Below are 22,669 nucleotides of genomic sequence, written 5' to 3' on the forward strand. Positions count from 1 at the left end.
GAGGAAAGGCATGGAATCAGTCAGAAGAGAGCTCAGAGGCCTAATCCACAGCTGCCTCGGAATTCCTTCAAGAAGGTCCCCAAGAAGTGATCATCCAGGCTGTTCTTGAACACTTCAAAGAAGAAGGAAACCATAATTAACTGTTGGAAAAGTTTTCTTTATTTCAAGCTTAGACGACTGTTTTCTAACTCTGTAATTCCCACACATCCTCTGAGACCAAACTCAATCCGTCTTCAATATGACAATCCCTCAAATACTTGAGGAAAGCAATCATGTCTCCCTAAGGCTTCTCTTCTATAGTCTAAACATCCTCATTTCCTTTAATTTCCTCAAACAGATGATCTTGAAGTCCTTTCCCGTCCCAGGTCCTTTCATCTTCCTGGTACCCTCTTGAGAGATAAATATCACGAGTGTCTTTTCTCAGTGTACTTCCTTAGAACTGAGCACCATAGTCTATGTGTGGTCTTACCAGAGCAGATTACAGAGAGACCATTAGATCCCAAGTCCTGGATACACAGATTCTCACTGTCTGCCATTTCACACTGCTCACTCAAATTGAGTTCTCTGTGCACTAAAATCCCAAAAACTTTCCCAGATTAACCATCTAGCTAGGTTTCTACTCTCTTATACTTGGGAAGTTGATTATTTTAGCCCAAGTATAAAACTTTCTATATTCCCTATTACATTTTATCTTATTATTCATTTATGTCTGACTCTTCATAATCATATGGACCATATAGTCCATGAGGCTTTCCTAGCAAAGATACTGGAGTGGTTTTCCATTTTCTTCTCCAGTGGAGTAAGGCAAACAGAGGTTAAGTGACTTGCCTAAGATCACACAGTAAGTATTGGAGGCTGTATTTGAACTCAGGTCTTCTTGACCCCAGGCCCAGCACTCTATCCACTGAACCACCTAGCTGCCATTCTATCTTATTAGACTCAGTCAAAAATTCTAGCCTTACAGGACCATTTTAGATCCTAGCTGTCTCCTCCATGTAGTCTATCCCTCTAGGTTTAACATGAGGGGCTCTTCTGATCATGTCATTAATATTTTTGTCCAGGGCACTCATAAAAATATTAAATAGCTTAGGCCCAAGTACAAATCCCTGGAACAGTTCAATAGAGACATCCTTCCAAGCCAACAGCAAATCAGGCCCCGCATTTGTTCACCCTACTGGTTTTGAATCCAACTAATTGTGCCTAAACCTCTTCTCTATCCTTTCCATAAAAATTTCGTGAGAGACCGACAAACACTTTGGCTGACTATATCTACAATAGTCCCTTCATCTCCCTGTTTAGTAACCCTGTCAAAAAAAGAAGCAGTTAGTCAGGCAGGGTACTTTCTTAAGGAAACAATGTTGGCTAACTGTGGTTGCTCCTTCCTTTTTCTACATAGTCACCAGCTACCACCCTAGTAGTATGTCCTACAGCTTTGCCAGGAGCAATGCTCCCTGGCTTATATTACTCCATTCTCTTCCCTTTTTTGAAAATAAGGACATCTGACCTTCACTAGTTTTGCAGTATTGCAAAGATCACTGGAAACAAGATCATAATCTCATCTGCCAGCTCTCCTGATGCCCTAGGATTTAGTGCATCCAGCCTGGTGTCCAAAAAGCCTAATATCCTAGAGCTGGTTAATATTGGAGCCAAGAATCTTAAGTGCTCCTAAGCTACTGCTCTATTATATCAGAAATGAGGAATTCTGTTATAAGAATTGTTGCCTTCAGTTTCAATGAGTGTGCATCCATCTAACTTTCTATGCCCCAAAACACTGATTTACAGTACTGGTCTTATGTTACACAAAATCCACTCTTAAAAGTAGAACAGTTCTGTCTTAAGTGTACTATAACTGCTACTGTGGTGAATTGTTTTATTCACTTAAAATTAAATTTGGTGGCACTCCTTCAAATATATCGTATGTGGCAATATTCTACCTGGTTCCCGTAGGTGGAAAGCATTAGAAAGACAAAGTTTTCTTTCATTTAATTTTCATGGCTTGGAGGTGTAGTGGAAAGCACACTGATTTTGAAGTCAAAAGATTTGGGGTTCAAATTCTAACTCTAACACTAGGTCTGTGACCTTGGGTACTCAACCTCCTGGACCTCAGTTTCCCTATTTGTAAAGTAAGAAGGGGGAGTTAGATGGCCACTAGGGTTTCTTTCAGCTCTTAAATTATCCTATGATAAATTTATGTATATGGGGTAGGAACGGTTCTTTAATATGGCTAACAGTAAGCTAGTATTTTTCCTATTTGGGGGAGTGAGGGAAAGGGGAAGAGAAGACAAAGATAAATATAGTTTTCCAGGATGTGGGTAGCCAATGAGGTAAAATGATAATTGCTGTGCTTGGAGAATAGGTTAAAATGAGACATAAATAGGTAGAGAAACAGGATACCTTCCAAAGGTCTTAGAAAATAAACTGAGAGGAAAAGGAAACAAGACAGAGAAGAATATAGAGCTGAGAGGAGGAAAAAGAGAGTGGAAGGCCTGAGGCAATTAGAAAAGCAAGAACTGGAGAGACAAGAAGAAAGAAAAGTAAAGGAAATTGTATTGATTAAGATGGGAGATGCAGAACTAGAAAAATGAATAAGAGTCTGGCTATCCAGGAAAAGATCAAAATGGAGCATTCTCCTGGGCAGAGTCCAAGGCATTGAACAAGATAATTGTTAGAATCTCAATTTTGATGTGAGAATGAATGAAGTAGACCTGGGAACCAGACAGGAAAGGATCATGATTGTCTAAAGACTGATGGGATGAATGGATAGAGTTCACCTCAGATCTAGGCCAGGTGTGGGGAACCTGCAATCTTAAGGGTTAAGACCGCAGGTTCCCCACCCCTGGTTTAGGCAGAACAGAAAAGTCAGTGACCAAAGAGTAAAAGTAGAAGTCCCTCAACTGGAAGGAGGACAGAAAACAAGAAACACTGGGAAGAGATTGTTGAGAACTTTCAACCTGTGCCAGCTAATTGAGCAATCAAGATTGTGGGATTTTTTCCAACTTATTTCAGCTGTATTTTGTTTGTATCATGAGGATCTCTTGAATTGAGGAACTATTTATTTTGTAACTGAATAGGCTCTGAGCATTCTTTGTGGGAACAGACATTGTGAGCTGGGAAAGGATACATACTGATGGAAAAGAGAAAATAGGGGAAAGGCTATGATAATAAGAGCAAGGACAAAGAAGAGAAATCCCTCTCCTTTGCCCTTGTGAATCCCCCAATATGGGGCTGGTGAAAAGTCACTCAAGGCAAGGGACAGGAGGAACCAGTTCAGGAATGTTTTTGCAGAGAAGAGGAGATAGTCCTGCCTAAAAGCAGAAGTCAACCAAGAAAAACAATTTACCATGAGTTCAGGTGGAAATATAAGTTCTTGGGTCGGGTCCAAGGGCAAAAATTCTTCCTCTTGGTACAGTTTGGTGCAGACCTTTAAAAAATAATTAATTCAAACACAAAAAGCAAAAGCTATTGTCAATCAATCAACAAAAATTTACTAAGTGACTACAGTATGCCAAGCCCCAGGGATACAAGGACTAAAGGGAAAACGTCCGTTGCCTTCAAGTAGCTTGGAGTCTAGTCAGAAGAAACAATATGTACATAAAGAAGGATACACAAGATAAAGACAGAATGATTTGGGGAGAAGGCTTTTTTTAGGAGCTGAGGACACATGCAAAGTCCTCCTCAGAAGAGGGTGCTTGAGATGGCACTAAGAGAAGCTAGAAATACTGAGGGACACAAGATTCATTCAACACATCTTTATTAAACACCTACCAATATTTGTATAGCACTTAGCCTGGCTAAAAATGCTCATTCAAACTATTCCTTACTTAAGATCATATATATATATGTGTGTGTGTATATATATATATACATATATATATGTTTCATACTATATATATATAGTTTCTTGTATCATCGGGGGTTTATACTCTAGCTGAGCACTATTTCTCCCTGTGTAAGTCACATTGAAGCTCTTACAGCTAGTTTCATGTACAGATAATATAGCTACAGTCCCTTTCATGAGGGTGGCCCCTACTATCTAACAGGATGCACTGCAGTAGTCCTCTTGCCCAATGAGACTCGAGGATTGTGAAAATGCTCTTGTTCAAGGAATGAGGCTTGAGAGTCAATGACAGATGATGAGTTGGGACAACAACAAGATAGACAACTGCTTTCACAGTTTTTATCTTCTCTTTTCTTTCATTCTATTCCAAGCCAGGGTCCAGCTCATGATAAGAGAGAAGTTACCATCCACATGCTGCAAATGATTTAAAACTAAAAGTAGTAGGGAAAATGGGGTGGGGGGGGGAGGTTGTTAGTAAGTGGGAGGAGGTTGTTACTTACATCATTTTTGTTCTCAGGTTCATTTTCTTCTTGATCTAGGCAACATTTACCTGTTCCTTTCATTTGACAGCAAGATGACTCCTAAAGAAGTAACAGATTACTTAAAAATCACAGAACTCTAGAGCTAGAAGTTAAGCACTTGTTTGTTGTTGTAGTTTGGTGGCTTTTCATTCATGTTTGATTCTTTATGATGCCATTTTCTTGAAAAAGATGCTGGGGTGGTTTAGTATTTCCTTCTCCAGCTCATTTTACAGATAAGGAAATTGAGGCAAACAAAGGTAAGTGACTTGTCCAGAATCATACAGCTAGTAAGTGTCTGAGGCCAGATTTGACCTCAGGAAGATAAATCTGTATAACTAAAGGCCCAGCACCCTACTACTGTGCCACCTAACTGCCCATTTGACCACTACCAATCACTTAATTCAGTACCCTGTGTATAACCAAGACTATGTAAACAGAATAGGTAGCTATCTATATAACAGGATTTGAACAATACTAGAGAATCTTCCAACCAAAACATAATCCCATTGATATATCAGTAACCTCTTCCTCCACAGAAATAGATAAGACTTCTCCATACCTACTCATCACTTTTGACCTCTGTCCTAATGCCCCTTCCAGTTCTAAATTCATCAGTTTCTGGGATTTTTTTAAACCTAAGAACTCCTAAGGAAGTTCATAGAAGCTGGAATGGTTATATGGTCCAAGTGGACAGAGCCTTGGATTAAGGGTTGGAAGTTTTGAGACTGATGACATTCTCTCAGTATGTGTGCCACTTTAAGAAAAGTAGGCAAATTGGTCAAGTGTGAGAGATAATGCCCCAAGAATGGATTGTATAAGTATAAAGTCCCTTATCCCCTTATTTTCTTTGTAATTTTCTTTAAACTTTAAATTTAAATACAAAATGGGGGGGAAAATTTTCACATACATAGAAGACCATAAGAGAGGACTCAGTATGAAACAATAAATTCCCATTTCAAGAAAACCTGTATAATAAATACTACACATTGTTTTCAAAGCTGCCCAGATATTCTTTGCTTCCTTCTTGGTTTTCTTTAGTTCTCTGACCTGTACTTTTTACTTTATTTTTCCCCTCCTCTTCCCTCCACCCTAAAGAAGGCTGCAATTAAGCATGGATATATAGACATGGATATCTATAAATATACATATATACACTCATAAGCATATATGTAAGGCTGTAGTATGCTCACTTCCATGTTTATTCTCTGAAAGTGGACAGCATCTTACTCCATAGGTCCAAGTTTTTCTAAATCAACCATCTTGATTTCCTACACCACACAATGTTCCAACCCAATTACATCCTATCTGAGGGTTTGTCTGTGAAAGCTTTTCCCCCTAATTTCCTGCATTCCTTCTATTCCTGGCTACATAGGTTATATTTATACAAGAAAAATTTGATTTAAAATAATTGAAATTATCCTTTTTATACTTCAACAATACTCTTCCTTATAATACAGTTTAAGGTCTGATACTGTTGAATCTACTTCTTTTACATCTTTTTTCCTGGTTTCTTTGAAGTTGCTGACCTTTTGCTCTTTCAAATAAATTTTGTTATTATTTTTTCTAACTCACCAAAATAATTTTTAGTAATTGAATTGTGATGACATTGAGTAGATTAGATAAAATTGTTATTTTAAAAATTATATTGGCTTTACTTGCCTATGAACAGTAAATATTACTTCAGTCATTTAGATCTGAGTTTATTTGTATAAAAAGTGCTTTATGTTTATGTTCACATTGTTCCTGTATCTTTTTGGCAGGTATGCGCTCAGGTATTTTATACTGTCTATTCCCCTTATTTTAATGACAAGCAGACTTTATAAGTGCTTTTCGTTGTACTGTGCTTAGAAGTTCAAGCACTATGTGAGGACAGTGGGAAAGTGATTGCTAGGGGGTCTGGAGAATGAAGTCATCACTGGGAATGGAGTAAACTGGTTGTTAAGGCCAGTTACTCCAATAAGAGCTATTCAAATAGCCTCTCTTCTCTTTCCCATATATATGTTCCATTAGTGTTGACTACAGTCCCAGTCATGATTACAAGTAAAGAGTGACTTAAAAGTCCAATTCAAAGAAAATTTTTGTGACTTAACAGTATATACTACTCAGATGACAGTATGACATGATGACTTTTCCTGACAATAAACCTCATTATAAAGAATGGAAATTGATCCATTTTTTATCAGTACTATGTTACTTAATATTCACTTCAAATAAATCAAACCACAGAGGATCCATTTCTTTGCATTTCTGGGGGGGGGGGGGTGAATAAAACTTCCCACCGATGGGAAGATCAGGACATACACAAGAGCATGACAAAATGGGGTTTTCCAATGGAAACAAAATTCTTCTATTTAATGTATATGACATTATATCTTTGAATTTGGGGAATGCTGAATCTGTTTGTACAATTTTTCCATACTTACAGTGCTGAAACTTTTCCCACTTTCTACAATTGGCCTATATCCAGTACAGCGACACAGGTTACCTGGTTAAGGAAGAAATACATGTCATTATAACTCATACTTTGCACCTCGGCTTTATAGTATTTCCTCATCATGAAATCTGACTTTCAGGGAAGGCTAGGAGGACCACAGAAAAGCCCAAGAAGAAAATTATTTTGGAATGACTCAGGGTTGGTGGGAGAAAGACATTGTGGTGGGGTTAGGTGGATAAGGAGGAGTAGAGACCCTGAAGGGAGAAGGAACAGAATCTTTATATTTTGAATATAAAATACTTTTCATAAAATCATCTCTCTTCCATATATGTTACTGGTTGTCTGAGCTGTCAATCTGTAGCAGGTTGGATTAAAAAATAGTCTTAATTTGATAGGTAGATGGGTCTGTGTCATCACTGAAATGAAATCCCTCCAGTGATACAGACTGTGAACCATTCATGCCTGCCCCTTGCTAGTGATGGCCTTAATTGGTTGTTATATGGTCACTGATTTACCTGGTATTGTTAGACCACTCACAGAGCCAGTGCTCACAGGAGGATGTAGTAATGGGGGGACGGATGGTGCTTTTTATATCCTCTTCATTCTCCCCTTTCCTTTTCCTGATTCAAATCAGGCATTGTAAGACAATTATAGGACAACTAGTAGAACTGGAAAGAATCCTACAGTACAATACTTTCATTGTATAGATGAGGAAACTGAGGCCCAAGAATGTTAATGACTTTCCCAAAGTAATATAGTAAAAATAATCCAATGAGCATTTATTAAGAAGAATACAAAGTGGCAGAGTCAAAACTATATACATACATATATATATATTTATAGTGTTTTTGTATGTATGTGTAATGCTTTGTAAACCTTAAAATACTGGCTATTACTAATATTATTATTACCAGAAAGTAGTCTGGAGATATTAGAGACTATGAATAACGAGAATGAAACAAAGACTGGCACACAGTAATAAAATGTTTATTGAGTAACTGACCATGTACCTCTAACGTTATATCCAACGTAAATTTCCTACTTTATTTAGCACATTGAAGGTCAGTATGGTATAGGCAGTGGTGTCAAACTTAAATGGAAACAATCCCCATAGGTCATATATTGACTTAGAAAATCACAAATTTATAATATCTAGGTTGTGCTATATTTCTGATTATTTTGTTAAACATTTCCTAATTATATTTTAATCATGTTTGGGTCCCAGTGAAGAGTTCTGGTCAGGCATACTGCAAGTCTGATGCCTCAGGGGATAAGAAGTTGCCCCAGAAGTCTGGGAGATCAGGATTCAAATCCTATCCCTCATACATGTCAAATGAATACATAACTTAGAGGAAATTCTAAAACATCACATGACAAATGAGTTACTAATCAGCATGGAAGGAAGTTCCCTATAAATCTTAGGATTAAAATCCCTCAGAAAATTCATTATATTGGATTAGATGCTGCTTTATCAACACTGACTTTAAAAGCTACAATTAAGAGTTAATCAAAGACAAAATGTAATTTTTTCTTATAAAATACAGTGAATCCATTGAATAAGGTTTACTTGAATGAAAGTAAGTAAATTAAGAATAACTGATTCTGTTTTAAGAAAAGGATTAATAAAATACTTAGTTAGATATGGGAGTGATATATATATATATATATATATATATATATATGGAAAAGAAGAAAATATAAAAACAAAAGATACCTATGATTTTTTAAAATGGAAATCTATTTTGCTTTCATACCTTACCATTCAAAAGGTAAGAGGAAAACTCACCCCCCAAGGTTTCAATCAGCTGCTCAGTGGATGGCTGCAGGTGATTCCTCAGGAGAGTATATATGGACATCACCATCCCTGGAGTACAGAACCCACATTGTGTGCCATGACCTTTGGCAATCCTTTCCTGGAAGCCAAGGAATAGATCTTCAGTTTATAGTATCCAATATATGTTCCTTATCTATGCAAGTAAAGGTATGCACAAGGTTATGCTATGTTATAGACAAAAAGCATATGTTCTTCAATTTCAGAAAGATATTTTTCCAAGGAGTCTATCACAGTTATTTCATTTCAAATTAAGGGAGATTTGGAGGAGATTAAGATAGTAGTAGCTTAACATAATCATATTGGTTTATCCTCCATCCTACTTGTAAGTCTCAGAGGGTGACTTGGAGACCCTGAGTTGAAATAGATCTGTCCATGAAAATCATTTCCAACTCCAATTTTTAAGCCCTCCTCATTTAAGAAGAACCATTGACCTTTGGGGTATGTTGTGTTTTCTTCACTTTCAATCATTTTCATATATAAAATCTTAGCTAGAAGAAGACTATAAATTCCATGAGGACATTCCCCATGTCTATCTTTGTATTTCATTTATGACTCCAGCATACATACACAATATGTGCTTAATGAAAATGATTATTTGAATGAATGATTGAAAGATATGCCTCAGAGTAGAACACAGACTAGAATATATAAGAGAAAAGTTTAGGATAGCTTATTTATCATCCTACTTAGAAGGCATGCAGGATAGGAAGACTAGCCATTCATTCCATAAATAATATTTGTTAAGGTCCCTATTAGTTGCTTTTCATTAAGGAGTTCCATGTCCTAAAGGAACAAGAAGTGTAGTAGGAGTTGTACAATATATACATGTGGACATGATCCTAGCAACAAATAAATGCTGAGCCAGATTAATCAGGTACCAAAATAGATTTTCCTGATCAGAATTATCTCATTTGGTTAACTATACTAACCAAACTGGGGCAGCTAGGTGGTTCATTGGATAGAGTACAAAGCCAGGAGTCAGGAAGCCTTATTTTCCTGATTTCAAATACGGCCTCAGATACTAGCTGTGTGACTGTTGGCAAGTCATTTAACCCTGTTTGCCTCAGTTTCCTTATCTGTAAAATGAGCTGGAGAATAAAATGGCAAACCACTCCAGAATCTTTGCCAATAATACCCCAAATGGGGTCAAGAAGAATCTGAAATGACTGAAAAACAACTAACCAAACTACTCAGAGTTTGTCCTAAATTCTCTTTATTATTTATGGAACCAATTTATTGTTGAGTCTTCCCATTATTATTTAGATATGGACAGGACCATAATGGTAAGGGTGGGGGTGGAGAAATGCAAGATGTGAGGAAAATCACACTGGCTAAAATGAAAAGGGAAATTCTTAACAAGTGCAAAGGACAGACTTAGGATGTGGAAGGAGAGACAATCGTCCACCTATTTCACATGCTTTAACCACCATTAATCCATCAATAAATATTTATTAAAAACCTACTATTTGTCATGTACTGTGCTAAATGCAGGGGATACAAAAAGAGGCAAAAAGCCTCTGACCACGGAGCAACATGCAAAGAAATACATACAAAGCAAGCTATATACAGGATAAATGGGAAACAATTAAAGAGGAAAAGCATTGGAATTACAGTGAGGATTCATAGACTGGTTGATTCCTCCTTCCTGTGAACTGCATTAGCACTTTGTCATTTTATGCTGATTTGTAGTATATTTCTCTGCATATGTATTCTTCACTGCCACCACCCCCCATTCCCATACACAACATTAGACTACAAGTGCTTTAAAGTAAGGGATTATGTTCTGCACATCTGTGTATTCCACCACTAGCTCTGCTCCCAACCCACCCCTAGCTGCTAGAAAACTGTATCGCATCAAGATAGTAGATACTTAAAAATTCTGATGAACTGAAGTGTTTATATGCATGTGCAACTGTTTCAGGTATTCCATAACCCCATGGGCAGTTGTTGGCCAGAACACTAAAAGTCAGACAGGAATGTTGTTTGTGTTCATCCTTTGTTGGGGAAGAAGACCATGCCATCAGAGAAACAATGACATGACTTGTACTTGACTTTGTTTTCAGTGAGGCAGAGCTGTGCAGGTCACCACCCTCATTTCTCCTCCAGGGTCATCTGAATCTAGTGACCAGATATTCATCAGGATGACTGGAGATGACCCAGGATGCATTGGGAGACCTTTGGCCCTTTAGGCCAAGGTCTTTGTAGGTACTCGCTTAGGGTGAGGTAACGCCCATTCATTGAATAGGCCTGTTTAAGTAGTAGCCAGGGCATGGCCTCTGGACTGGACTGATATACAAGTAAGCTTTGGCCTTCTCCCTTATGTCAGGGGGCCTTCCATCCAGAAGTCTTTGGAACAGCCATCCCTTTCTTGTCCACTAAATTGTCAGACTGGGGGGCTGACCCTTGGAACAGGCAGAGTAATAACTAGGGATCATGATGCTGGGGGCAAGAAGAGAAGACCTCTGATCTTAGGACACCAGGCCCTTTTGTGGGAATGACTGGAATACTAACCCCTCTGATTAGAAAGCTTAGGATACAATGAAACCACCTTGGAGAAGCCATCCTGGAGTGGAAAGGACAAGAGAGAAGCTCATTTGGATTTCAGTCATCAAAATGGAGAAAGGGGAGAGGAAATGTGCCATCTGGTAGTTTCCTCCTTTAGGTATTGTCTTCAAGGGGTTAAATTTAAGTTTTCCTATTAGCTAAAGGACTATAAATGTTGTCAGCACCCTCTGAATTTTGGTGTCTTGATTTTGGGGTGCCATTTGGAAGAGCTGGTATGAAAGGTATGAAAGAACTTACTTATATAATTTTCTCTTAGCCGTTCATTGAGAGCTTTATTACATGAAGCACATGGACCAGAAATTTGCAAGGAGCTAAACAAAGGCTCTGACATAGGAAAAAACCAGATTTACATAGAGAGAAAGCTATAAAGCCTGTAGGATGATGATGTAATTTTATGGTTTTTTATGGAGGTTGGAAATTTAGGGACAGGATAAGTACAAACAAGGTGAGGAAAGGTTGCTTGCAAGATAAAGAAAAATTGTCATGACACAGGATGAGGAAGATGAGTAACAGGACAGGGAGCACAGGATAAGGGGGACTAAAGCAATTATTTTGGTACAAGTTGTACGGTATTTCAAGATAAGAGGAGAAGGATCTCAAGTTACAGGTTGGAGTACAGAATGAGCCTCAAACCCCACTCAGGGGGCCTGAGAAAGTAACCCTTACTAGCAATCCTTAGGGTATTGTTTGTATCCACATCACTGGTTGCCCCACACTTATAATTCTGAGACAGCACAGGACATAACCATAATCACTAATCCATTTGTTCCTGAGATTGACTGTAAAAATATTCTTTGCTTCTTTTTGCATATTAATAAATATTAAATGAATGAACTATGAATACATTTTAAAACATCATCCAACATTTTCAGTAAACATTTAGAATAATCTCATTTTTTCCTTCAGTTTATAGCCAGTGCCTTAATGAAAATCACTTGATTAAATAGCTTCTCTTTGGGAAGAAATGTCAGAATTTTAAACATGTGTGATTATAGATTTACAGATGAAATAGACTTTCTAGGTCATCTAGTCCAGCCCCCTCATTTTGTAAGAAGAAAATGGAAGTGCAGTAACTTGCATAAGGTAGCTCAGGTAGTAAATGCCAGGGACAGGATTAGGATCCAGGCCCTGTGACTCCAAATCCAGCATCTTTCCATAGTATCTCGTACAATCTATCTGATTGGGAACCTCATTCAAAAGCGCTGCACACATCCCTTCTCCATCCCTGAAACTCTGCATCAACATCACAGCAATTTCCTGAAATGCTCAAACAGTTGGTTTTATGCTCAGACTCACAAATGCAAGGATATACTATGAACATCTTCTGATGTATTCTTACCTGAACAGGGTGAATCCTAGTCTTGGTGCTTCCAATACCTTCGACAGTGGTGACTGCAGCCCCATAGAGGATGCATACAGGAACCAAGCACGCAGTGACTGAGTAATGCCTTCAGGTTTTACATAATAAAAAAAGTATTAGAATGATGAGAGTAGTAATAGCTAATGATGGGGGGAAAGGATCTTAACTAGAAGATAATTAAAATATAAGTCGTACTCAGAATAGAGGAATTAGATCCAGAAAGCACCTCAAGGGTCATCTAGAACAAATAAATTCACAGAGGATTGCTCCTACTGCCAGTTGGTATGGTGGATAGAGCATTACATTTGCAAATCAAGAAGGCCTGCGTTCAAATCCTGCCAAGATACTTCTTAACTGGGTGATTTTGGTAAGTGACTACCTCTCAGTCTCAGTTTTCTCATCTGTAAAATGGGGCTAATAATAGCACCTATCTCAGAGATTTTTAGCGAGGATCAAATGGGATCGTAAAAGAAGAGTTTTTGCAAAGTTGAAAGCATTATATAAATACGTTTTAGAATAAACCCAGCATATGATATTGTAATATTCTTTTTTTCAGCTATGTTGCTATATATTTCATAAGTTAAAATGGCCCACTTTTCTTCTTTTGTGTTTATCAGTTTAGAATTTGTGAGTGTTAGCATTAAGGTCACAAAGCATGTTATCTTTAACATGTAAGGACCCAGAGAGATTTGGTAAGAATTCAAATGATAACAACCTCAGGAGTTGCCTAGCCAGTAACAGCAATTATTTTCATTACCTCTAGATACACACGCATGTCAGTTATTCCTTCTCTGAGCAAAAGAATGAGGCAAGCCAATTTGTGGTCTGAATTTTGTTCACTCTTCAAAGGAGGAATTGGCAACAGCAGCTCCAGGATTTTCAGATCTCATTTCTACACTGTCTACAAAGATAATTGCTTAACATGGATTGCAAAACATTACTTCAAATGGAAGATTTCTGATGAGCCACGTTCAACCAGAGAGCTTTTTTTTTTTTTGCTTGAATCAGGATGTTTTATTCCCCACGTTCTCTCTGTCTGTCTTTCTTTTGTATTCTGGAAATCTAAGTGACAGGTTTTATTTTAAATTAGAGCAGAGAGACTTAGGCTTTCTGTAACTAGGTAAGACGTATACCACAAGAGCTTGAAAATGAAATGCTATGAAAATAGCACATATGTATGTGTACATATACTCGTATACATATTGTATACATATGTGCATGCACACATATATATATACACACATGTGTATACATGTACAGCTATCCCTTCCACATCAGGGGAGCTAGAGATGCGGTGCCCCCACAATCCGGAAAATCAACATAAAATTTTTTGACCCTCTCTTCATACTAGAGAAGAAATCTGAATTTTTTTCTTTTTCTTTTATGGAGTATTTACAGTACCTTATTGTTTAATTGGGTTAAGTATTTGGTCATAGGCTCTGTGTCCTCTGCTGGTCTTTGAAAGTCATCTATGGCTTCCACAAAACTCCCCCCAAATTCTGATTTAATGTCTTATGCTGATGAGGTAGAAGAGTGCTTGATGCCAATGGAGCAAGCAGGATGTGGGATAGGAGATAAGACCAGGATATGACCAGCCAGAAAAGTGATCGAAAAAGACAAAGACCTTCTCCATTTTTCCAAAAGATTTCTCCTGCCTACTGGTTGAGCTGGGGAAATGTTGCAGATACAGATGGTGCCCTAAGGTTTGAGTTGCTTTTCCAGTACTTTGTGGAGCCCTTAGTTTATTCTGTAACCTGAAGGTGTCACTAATGTCCTTTCCCCCTTATCCTGAACCTGTATCAAAAGAATTGCTTTTGTGTCCTTTACCCTGAGTTCCTTGAGTGTAATGGGAGTAAAAATCTTCCCTGCCCATTGATGGGTCTCAGGTGGGGCTATTGAGGGAGGCATGATTAGGGAAGACTTGTTTCCTATGAAGGCCCACACCTTTTGCTGATTGCTAATGAAGGCCTGGGTCATGAGGAGTGTTGCCCTCTGGCTCTGAAAAGAGTATAAATACCCTGAGGAGAGGTTTTGCTTTGGAGCTTCGTTCTGGGAGAAGGTCTGTGTGCAAGATGAGACTCTAGGAAGCTGCTAAGTAGCCCCCCAGCTTTGAAAACCCAGATGTTGGTGCTTCCCTCTCTGGTAGCTATGTGTATATGTAATGGCCAGACTATTGGAAGCCTGTCTGTTGATCCCTCTATGTTGAATGTAATTAAAGTGATTGTTGACCCCTCGAAAGTTGCCTTTCCTTTTATAAATGCAGATCTAAGAACCTGTGACAGCAGGCCCCCTGTGTATGTCATGATGCTTACTGATACACTGAATCCTTTAATTTTTAAACTGTATCCTTCTGCCCTGTCCTTAAATCCTTAAGCCATAAAGAACTCCCTTTATCTCCCTCATCCCATGGTACCCTATCTCTAATTGTTACCCTCCATAAAAATCTCTAAAACTACATCACCGTACTGGAACCTCTATAACTTCCCCCATATATCAAGATCTCACTTAGCTTTCTTTCTAAGGAGGCCCATGATGCTTTTTCACATAAAATAAAAAAGCTTCCATTGCCTAAAAGAGAAGGTCTCAGTGAATTCTTTCATACCTGGACATCACTTTCCCAACTCTAAACCTCAACAATGTCAGTCTCTGATGATCAAAACCACTATGGGGAAACTCATGATGTGGAAGGAATAATTCTACACATACAGAGAACTCATGGTGAGGAAATACCTTCTAGCAATGTGAATGTGCAATCTGTCTGTAATTCCTAATTTTAGCATTATTAGCCAATATGTGTCAGGGCAGAAGTTGAACTAAGGTCTTCTTGACTGCCTCTGTAGTCAGAGGAGCTGCATTCCTTAACTACACATCTGACCAAGGTTACTTAATCCCACTGGGTCTCCATTTCTTCTAAGTGCATTTCCCTTAGATGGTAGCCTTTGGTTCTAAACCTATAATCCTATATAATTAACATTTTCCCCGGACTGAATACCGGATCTTCTTGGTGCTGCAGTCGTATCTTGATATCATCACTGTGCAGGCCCCACAGCCTCCTCCTCCACAGCCATATTTGGTTCCTGGCAGATGAACTAGGAAGAAGGTAGTCAAGGAAAAGAGGACTGGAATGTCTCTTTCTGTAGATTCTCACCACTATCATGACTTGTTTATGCATAGGAGGAAATAGTTTTTGTTTTTGCTTTCTTTTTTTTAAAGTTTCCTGGTTATCTCACCAATGAAGACTCCTTATTAAGGGAAGGGCAGTTAGAATTTAGCATCTCAGTACTTGACAAAGTACTCAGGTTTGTCATAAATCACTTGATGAAAGCCATTTGCCAAGGACAAAAGTCAGTCTTCAAATACTTCTAAAAAGGTTGGGAATCTCATCAGAATCTGGAACTCTCATAATTCCCATATATGTTTACCTTGTTATATAACCCAAAGCCTGAAGAACTGATCCAACAGAAGGCATGCTATTGTAGCTATTTTGAACATCAAGAATTTACAAAGAGTACAATTATTTATGATGTAAAAAATTCAGTAGCAAAATAATTATAAACTGAAAGTTTTAAAAAAGGTAATGATAAAATGGATAGCAAACAAGTTTTAGTTTCTTCCTTCTATGATTTATCTTACATAATATTGTTATATTATCCCTCTTAATCAGAAGCATTGATTATATCATTCTACTGCTCAAAAACATTCAATGGCTCCCCTCTGTCTACCACATAAGGACTAAATGCCTTAGCCTTGGAACCTAACCAAACCTGCTTATCCAAACTTATATTTCTCTCATTCTGTGCCCAAGCTATACTTTAATTTGTCCACACACACACACACACATACACACACACACACACACACACACACACACACACACACACATCCTATGCTTTTCTACCTTGGTGCCTTTGCTCCCTCTGTTACCCATGGCTAGACTAACTTCTCTGATTTAAATTTAATCGATCCTTAAAGATTCAGTTCAAATGTTGTCTTCCCTATGAATGTTTCCTTGATCAGCCTCCTTTTCCCAAAGAAAGGAACTCTTTTGTCTTTAGTTTCCTCATTATGTTTTGAAATTTTCTTGGTTACCTAACATGCCTTAAATCACACTATAGTTATTTTGTAATTGTATTTGTGGAGGTAATGTTGAAAACTGGAAAGAGCTATAGTTTGGGAATCAAAAGTCAAGAGTATAGTCATATCCATATCCCTTACTAGTTGGGTGCCTTTGGACAAGTCACATTTCCTCTCTGAGCCTCAGTCCCCTCATCTGTAAAATGGAGATAAAAATTCTTGCATTAGCCATCTTATAAAATTATAAGAACAATACTTTACACATTGTAAATTGGAAATATTACTTTATTCTCCCTACTAGAATATATACTCCTAAAGCAAAAGGTGCAATACCATATATTTATCTTTGCCTTTCCCTTAGAACTTAGCACAGTTATTGGATTGTGTACTCAGTGGCATCAAACTCAGGCTGCCATCCCTGAACCAGATTAAATCATAGTTTTAGATTGACAAGTCCTTTCTGTGGTAAAATCAGAGGAAGGGCAAGTGGTGGCTTCTTTGAGCTGTGAGGCCCAGGATACCTGGACTTATGATGAATAAGAAATAGGGGAATTTTGGGGGATTCTAGATTCAGTGTACTCACAGGTGTCAGATATGTGGCAACTATTTGGAATCATCGAGTATCAGAACCAACCAGGAGAAAAGAATTAAAGGGAGCAGACTTCTCTCTCTAGTGTTCTTCCACTTCCTTCCTCAGACACACTCTCCTCTGCCCTCTCTGTCCCACAAATGTGCATAGAACATGGTCTCAGCATCAGGTATGCCAACATAGTTACAATGGAAAACAGACTCAATTCTGAGGACCAGGAGTATGGCTTACCCCAAAATATGCTGCTGTGCATGCTTAGGCACTTTCTTTTTCTCCTTCTCTTTTCTGTTCCCTCCCCTCTTTTCTAAGAGATGCAGATCAGCAGCTCTATAACTTACAGTCTTAAAGAGTCACATGAACCAATGCTGAGTGAACTGAGCAGAACCAGGAGAACACTGAGGCCAACAACAGCAACACTGTGCAATGACCACCATTCCTCGACTTAGCTCTTCTCAGCAATGCAAGGATCTAAGACAATTGATGGGAAATGCTATCCACATCCAGAGAAAGAGCTGTGGATTCTGAATGCAGATTGAAACATACTATTTTCCCTTTGTAGGTTTTTGTTCTTTCTTTCTCATGGTTTTTCCCTTTGGTTCTGATTTTTCTTTACAATATGATTAATGTGGAAATATATTTAATACAACCAAACATGTATAGCCTATATCAATTGCATGCTTTCTTGGGGAGGGGAGGAATAATTTAGAACTCAAAGTCTTATAAAAGTGAACGTTGAAAACTAAAAAAGAATTATTTTTTTCTAAAAAAAGAGTGATCTGAATTAAGTGAACCTTGGTCACAGAGGCAAGACATGAATCCAGTTCTTCCTGTCTTTAAGGTCAAATAAATCTCTATGCCATACCACCTTGCGTGTGTAAATATATCTATATCTCTGATGGCATGGTCTTTTTCGGCAACGAAGGACAAACACAATATCTATATCTATACACACACATATAAAGATATATAGATATTAGGTATTTTGCCATGCAAAATAATCATTAATCTGTGAGATGAGAAAAAGTAATTTGACTCTACTACTGCTTATTTTCCCCCTTTCCACCTTTAAAAACACTTTCATCAGTTGCTCTAATCTCTCAAATAAATAGAATCCCTTGGCTTTCTTCCTGAGAATTCTGACAGGGCAAGGAGTTACCAAGCTGTTAAGCCAGTTTCCTATGCCCTGGGCCCAAATCCTCTTGAGAGCTTTTACACAGTCACTTCCAAGTCATTTCTATCAGGTCCCATTTCAGAGGGAAAAAGGAGAGCAAGAAAGTGGGTAGAAGGCTAATCATTTTTTTTATGAAATATTCAGTTAACTGTATGAAACTACTCAAACACTGCAATGCAACTCTCATCTACTTCTTTGTATTTGTAATAAAAATTTCTAGCATATATATTTGTAAGCCTTTGCAAATACAGTATTAATTAGAGCAAACTGCTGGGAAATGACTATCATTTTATAACACGTTGACATCAGCATTGAGTAAAGACTAGATCATTTCATTTAAACTTGGCCATGTCTTCCCTATTCAGTACCTATAAAATGAAGTTTTTTAAACCAAATGTAAGACATTATATTTATTTTTATTAAATTTCATCCTAGGACAGAGCCAAGATGGCAGAGTAGAAACACATACACTAGCTCCGAACCCACAGCCCATAAAATATCTGTAAAAAAGAACTCCCAACAAATTCTGGAGCAGCAGAAGCCACAGAACAATGGAGCAGATGAGATTTCTGTTCCAGAGCCTGAAAACCTCTCACAAATGGTCCGTCATGCTGTGGACCCGGAGTCGAGTCCAGCCCTGCCTTGGCCGCACAGCACCGAGAGGAGCGGATCTGAGCAGGCTTCAGGGACAGAATCTCCAGTGGCCGCTCCACCCACAAGTGACAAGGGTCAGTGAGAGGGTCTCTTTGGCAGGTCGAGAGGGGAGTGGGGTACCCCCATAACTCAGGCCCCCTCGGGAGCCAGCAGCGGAGGTGGGAGCAGACCAGGGCTCCCCAAGCAGGCAGGAGCTCAGATCCATTGTAGAAGGTCTCCACATAAACCCCCTGAGGGAACTGAGCCCGTGAGGTGGTCCTGCCCCCACCTGAGCACCTAAACTTAATCTCACACTGAATAGCAGCCCCACCTCTGCCAAAGCCCTGAGGCTGGGGAGCAGCATTTGAATCTCAGATCCCAAGCATTGGCTGGGTGGATCTGGAGGCCAAGTGGGTGTGAAGAGGATGCTCAGAAGTCAAGTCACTGGCTGGGAAAATGCCCAGAAAAAAGGAAAAAAAATAAGACTACAGAAGGTTAATTTCTTGGTGAGCAGGTATTTCCTCCCTTCCTTTCTGAGGAGGAAGAACAATGCTTACCATCAGGGAAAGACACAGCAGTCAAGGCTTCTGTATCCCAGGCCACTCAATGGGCTCAGGCCATGGAAGAGCTCAAAAATGATTTTGAAAATCAAGTTAGAGAGGTAGAGGAAAAACTGGGAAGAGAAATGAGACACATGCAAGCAAAGCATGAAAAACAAGTAAACACCCTGCTAAAGGAGACCCAAAAAAATGCTGAAGAAAATAACACCTTGAAAAATAGTCTAACTCAATTGGCAAAAGAGGTTCAAAAAGCCAATGAGGAGAAGAATGCTTTCAAAAGCAGAATTAGCCAAATGGAAAAGGAGCTTCAAAAGCTCACTGAAGAAAATAGTTCTTTCAAAATTAGAATGGAACAGATGGAGGCTAATGACTTTATGAGAAACCAAGAAATCACAAAACAAAACCAAAAGAATGAAAAAATGGAAGATAATGTGAAATATCTCATTGGGAAAACAACTGACCTGGAAAATAGATGCAGGAGAGACAATTTAAAAATTATGGGACTACCTGAAAGCCATGATCAAAAAAAGAGCCTAGACATCATTTTCATGAAATTATCAAGGAAAACTGCCCTAATATTCTAGAACCAGAGGGCAAAATAAGTATTCAAGGATTCCACAGAACACCGCCTGAAAGAGATCCCAAAAGAGAAACTCCTAGGAACATTGTGGCCAAATTCCAGAGTTCCCAGGTCAAGGAGAAAATATTGCAAGCAGCTAGAAAGAAACAATTCAAGTATTGTGGAAATACAATCAGGATAACACAAGATCTAGCAGCTTCTACATTAAGGGATCAAAGGGCGTGGAATAAGATATTCCAGAAGTCAAAGGAAGTAGGGCTAAAACCAAGAATCACCTACCCAGCAAAACTGAGTATAATACTTCAGGGGAAAAATTGGTCTTTCAATGAAATAGAGGACTTTCAAGCATTCTTGATGAAAAGACCAGAGCTGAAAAGAAAATTTGACTTTCAAACACAAGAACGAAGAGAAGCATGAAAAGGTAAACAGCAAAGAGTAGTCATAAGGGACTTACAAAAGTTGAACTGTTTACATTCCTACATGGAAAGACAATATTTGTAACTCTTGAAACTATTTAGTATCTGGGTACTGGGTGGGATTACACACACACACATAGAGACAGAGTGCACAGAGTGAATTGAAGAGGATAGGATCATATCTTAAAAAAATGAAATCAAGCAGTGAGAGAGAAATATGTTGGGAGGAGAAAGAGAGAAATGGAATGGGGCAAATTATCTCTCATAAAAGAGGCAAGCAAAAGACTTAATAGTGGAGGGATAAAGAGGGGAGGTGAGAGAAAAACATGAAGTTTACTCTCATCACATTCCACTAAAGGAAGGAATAAAATGCATGCTCATTTTCGTATGAAAACCTATCTTACAATACAGGAAAGTGGGGGATAAGGGGATAAGCAGGGTGGGGAGGAGGATGGAAGGGAGGGCATGGGGAGGAGGGAGCAATTTGAGGTCGACACTCATGGGGAGGGACAGGATCAAAAGAGAGAATAGAAGCAATGGGGGGCACAATAGGATGGAGGGAAACATAGTTAGTCTGATACAACATGACTATTATGGAAGTCATTTGCAAAACTACACAGATTTGGCCTACATTGAATTACTTGCCTTCCAAAGGGAAGGGGTGGGGAGGGAGGGATGAAGAGAAGTTGGAACTCAAAGTTTTAGGAACAACTGTCGAGTACTGTTCTTGCCACTAGGAAATAAGAAATACAGGTAAAGGGGTATAGAAAGTTATTTGGCCCTACAGGACAAAAGAGAAGATGGAGACAAGGGCAGAGAGGGATGATGGAAGAGAGAGCAGATTGGTGATGGGGCAATTAGAATGCTTGGTGTTTTGGAGTGGGGGAGGGGACAAAAGGGAGAAAATTTGGAACCCAAAATTTTGTGAAAATGAATGTTAAAAGTTAAATAAATAAATAAATTTAAAAATTAATAAATAAATTTCATCCTATTAGTGTAACATTTATATGGATGGTATCCTGAAAGACAGCTCTATGATTCAGGACTCACAATTGGCTGAAAGAATGTAGAGCATGGTACTGAATCCCTGCAAAAGGGACTTCCTTGGGTGGCAGACCTCCGGAGAGAGAGGTGGTCAAAGACAAACACACACACACACATACACACACATTGTGTGTTACAAAGAGGGAGAAATTGTGAATTTTTAAATGGTGGCTGAGGCATTAAAGTCTCATATGTATGTACATGTATGTGTGTGTGTGTATGTGTGTGTGAGGCCAGTCTTACCATATTCCTTGTCTTGCAACACCAGAAGCTGCTGATGGTAGCCCTCTCTTAGGTGGGCCCATTTTCACTCCTCTGGTTTGAACTGAAGTCTTAGCTAAAGATTTCCCAACCAGTTAAAGAGCTCAATTACTCTTTTACTTTTGGGTATTCAGTGGTATATTTTACTCTACAGAACTCAGATTTCTGTTTGTTGTTTTGCTTGGATACATGGGTTTACTCACTTTGTTCTTTGTTTAACAGAAAATACTTTTCTCACACTTTCTTTTGTTTACCAATGTTTGGTAGATAAGGGCTAAATTGTTGAGTGCAAGCTACTCTTACTCTTTTTTTTTTTTTAGAGGGGGTAAGACAAGGCAGTTGGGGTTAAGTGACTTGCCCAAGGTCACACAGCTAGAAAAGGTCAAGTATCTGAGGCTGGATTTGAACTCAGGTCCTCCTGACTACAAGGCCGGTGCTCCATTCACAGCATCGCCTAGCTGCCCCTCTTGCACTTAAGAGAAATCAGGAAAATGACTTTTCTCCTGAACCTCTAAACATTGTCCTTCTAAACTAGAGACATTTGAAGGATGGCAGATAGATATTATTCTAGTCACATACACCTTTTAGAAATGGACAAGATCATCTATCCTGAATCATCAGTAGTCCTGGATCCCGGATGGCCCTCTTGCCCAACCCCAGAGAGACTACTGATGGTGTATGTATGGTCCCATCATACTGTCCACAAAGATAAGCCAGATTGTACATTACATCTTATCTAGGCCACCCACAAGGTGTGTGTCTTTATGTTTATACCTACCAAATTCTAAG

General features: G+C 38.7%; 1 protein-coding gene across 1 annotated transcript in view; it reads right to left on the reverse strand.

Annotated features, from left to right (window-relative positions):
• The window catches only part of LOC140506076 (aldehyde oxidase 3-like), a 104,221-nt gene that overhangs the window by 75,912 nt on the left and 5,640 nt on the right, over positions 1-22,669 (reverse strand). The window contains exons 3-8 of the mRNA XM_072612837.1: positions 15,545-15,641; positions 12,532-12,640; positions 8,580-8,706; positions 6,783-6,844; positions 4,339-4,419; positions 3,341-3,421 (exon numbers count right to left, since the gene is read on the reverse strand). Coding sequence (XP_072468938.1) covers positions 3,341-3,421; positions 4,339-4,419; positions 6,783-6,844; positions 8,580-8,706; positions 12,532-12,640; positions 15,545-15,641 — 557 coding nt within the window. The remainder of the gene's footprint in view (positions 1-3,340; positions 3,422-4,338; positions 4,420-6,782; positions 6,845-8,579; positions 8,707-12,531; positions 12,641-15,544; positions 15,642-22,669) is intronic.

This window comes from Notamacropus eugenii, chromosome 5 (genome assembly GCF_028372415.1).
Source record: "Notamacropus eugenii isolate mMacEug1 chromosome 5, mMacEug1.pri_v2, whole genome shotgun sequence".
In the NCBI taxonomy this organism is placed as follows: Eukaryota; Metazoa; Chordata; class Mammalia; order Diprotodontia; family Macropodidae; genus Notamacropus; species Notamacropus eugenii.